This window comes from Carlito syrichta, unplaced genomic scaffold, assembly GCF_000164805.1.
Source record: "Carlito syrichta isolate Samal-C Ts95f unplaced genomic scaffold, Tarsius_syrichta-2.0.1 Scaffold204653, whole genome shotgun sequence".
NCBI classification, from domain to species: Eukaryota; Metazoa; Chordata; class Mammalia; order Primates; family Tarsiidae; genus Carlito; species Carlito syrichta.
Genome location: NW_007148749.1, coordinates 1 through 880, shown reverse-complemented (window position 1 = coordinate 880; position 880 = coordinate 1). Strand labels below are relative to the sequence as shown.

General features: G+C 53.1%; 1 protein-coding gene across 1 annotated transcript; it reads left to right on the top strand.

Moving 5' to 3' along the window:
* Nucleotides 1-418: 418 nt before the first annotated feature.
* On the top strand, nucleotides 419-877 carry LOC103253147 (ribonuclease 7-like; the record flags this gene model as incomplete). The annotated part of the gene is made up of 1 exon (XM_008051598.1): nucleotides 419-877. A coding segment is annotated over exon 1 (459 nt), but the record flags the coding sequence as incomplete, so codon positions are not given.
* Nucleotides 878-880: the final 3 nt, after the last annotated feature.

Genomic DNA, 880 nt, shown 5'->3' with positions numbered 1-880 from the left:
GAGAAGAGAGTGACCTTGCCGGTGGAGGCGCAAAATGGAACATAATGGGAACACAGAGGTGATGAAAATGAGGATGTGGAGGGGATGAGACACAGACATTGTGACTTGGGAACACAAAAAGGATGGGACTTGAGAAAGAGGAGACGGGACAAAGAGTAGGAAGTAACAGGGACAGAATGATGGGATAGAATGTGAGGAGGATGGGGCCACCGGGGTTGGGATGGGCTCACAGTGGATATGGGCACACAGAGGGGGAGGAAGAGATGAGACCGAGTGAGGAGAGGAGGAGACTACAAGGTAGAGAAAAGGGTGATGAGCTAGAATGAACAGGAATAGGACGGCTCACTTCTCAGCTTACCATGGCCTGCTTTCTGTCCCAGGTCCCCGGCTCTCCATTCTGACGGTTCCCTCTTGAGAAATGGCACCAGTCAGAGCAGGATTCGGCCCCCTGCTGCTCCTGCTGCTGGGGCTGTGGGTGGCCGTGATCTCAGTGAGTGCCAAGCCCGGGCATGTGACCGATGCCGGGTGGTTTAAAACTCAGCACGTGCAGAACAAACGTCGATCATGCAAAGCCGCCATGGACAACATCAACAAGCACACAAAACATTGCAAAGACCGCAACACCTTCCTGCAAACAACCTTCTCCAAGGTGGCCGCCACCTGCAGGACCCCCAGTATAGCCTGCAAGGATGGCCAGAAAAACTGCCACAAGAGCCGCGGGGCTGTGTCCATGACCTTGTGTGAACTTACCTCAGGGAAGTACCCAAATTGCAAGTACCATGAGAATCACCTGAAGAAACGTTACATAGTGGCCTGTAACCCTCCTCAGAAAGGGGACTCTAAGAAATTCAAGCTGGTTCCCGTGCACTTGGACAACATC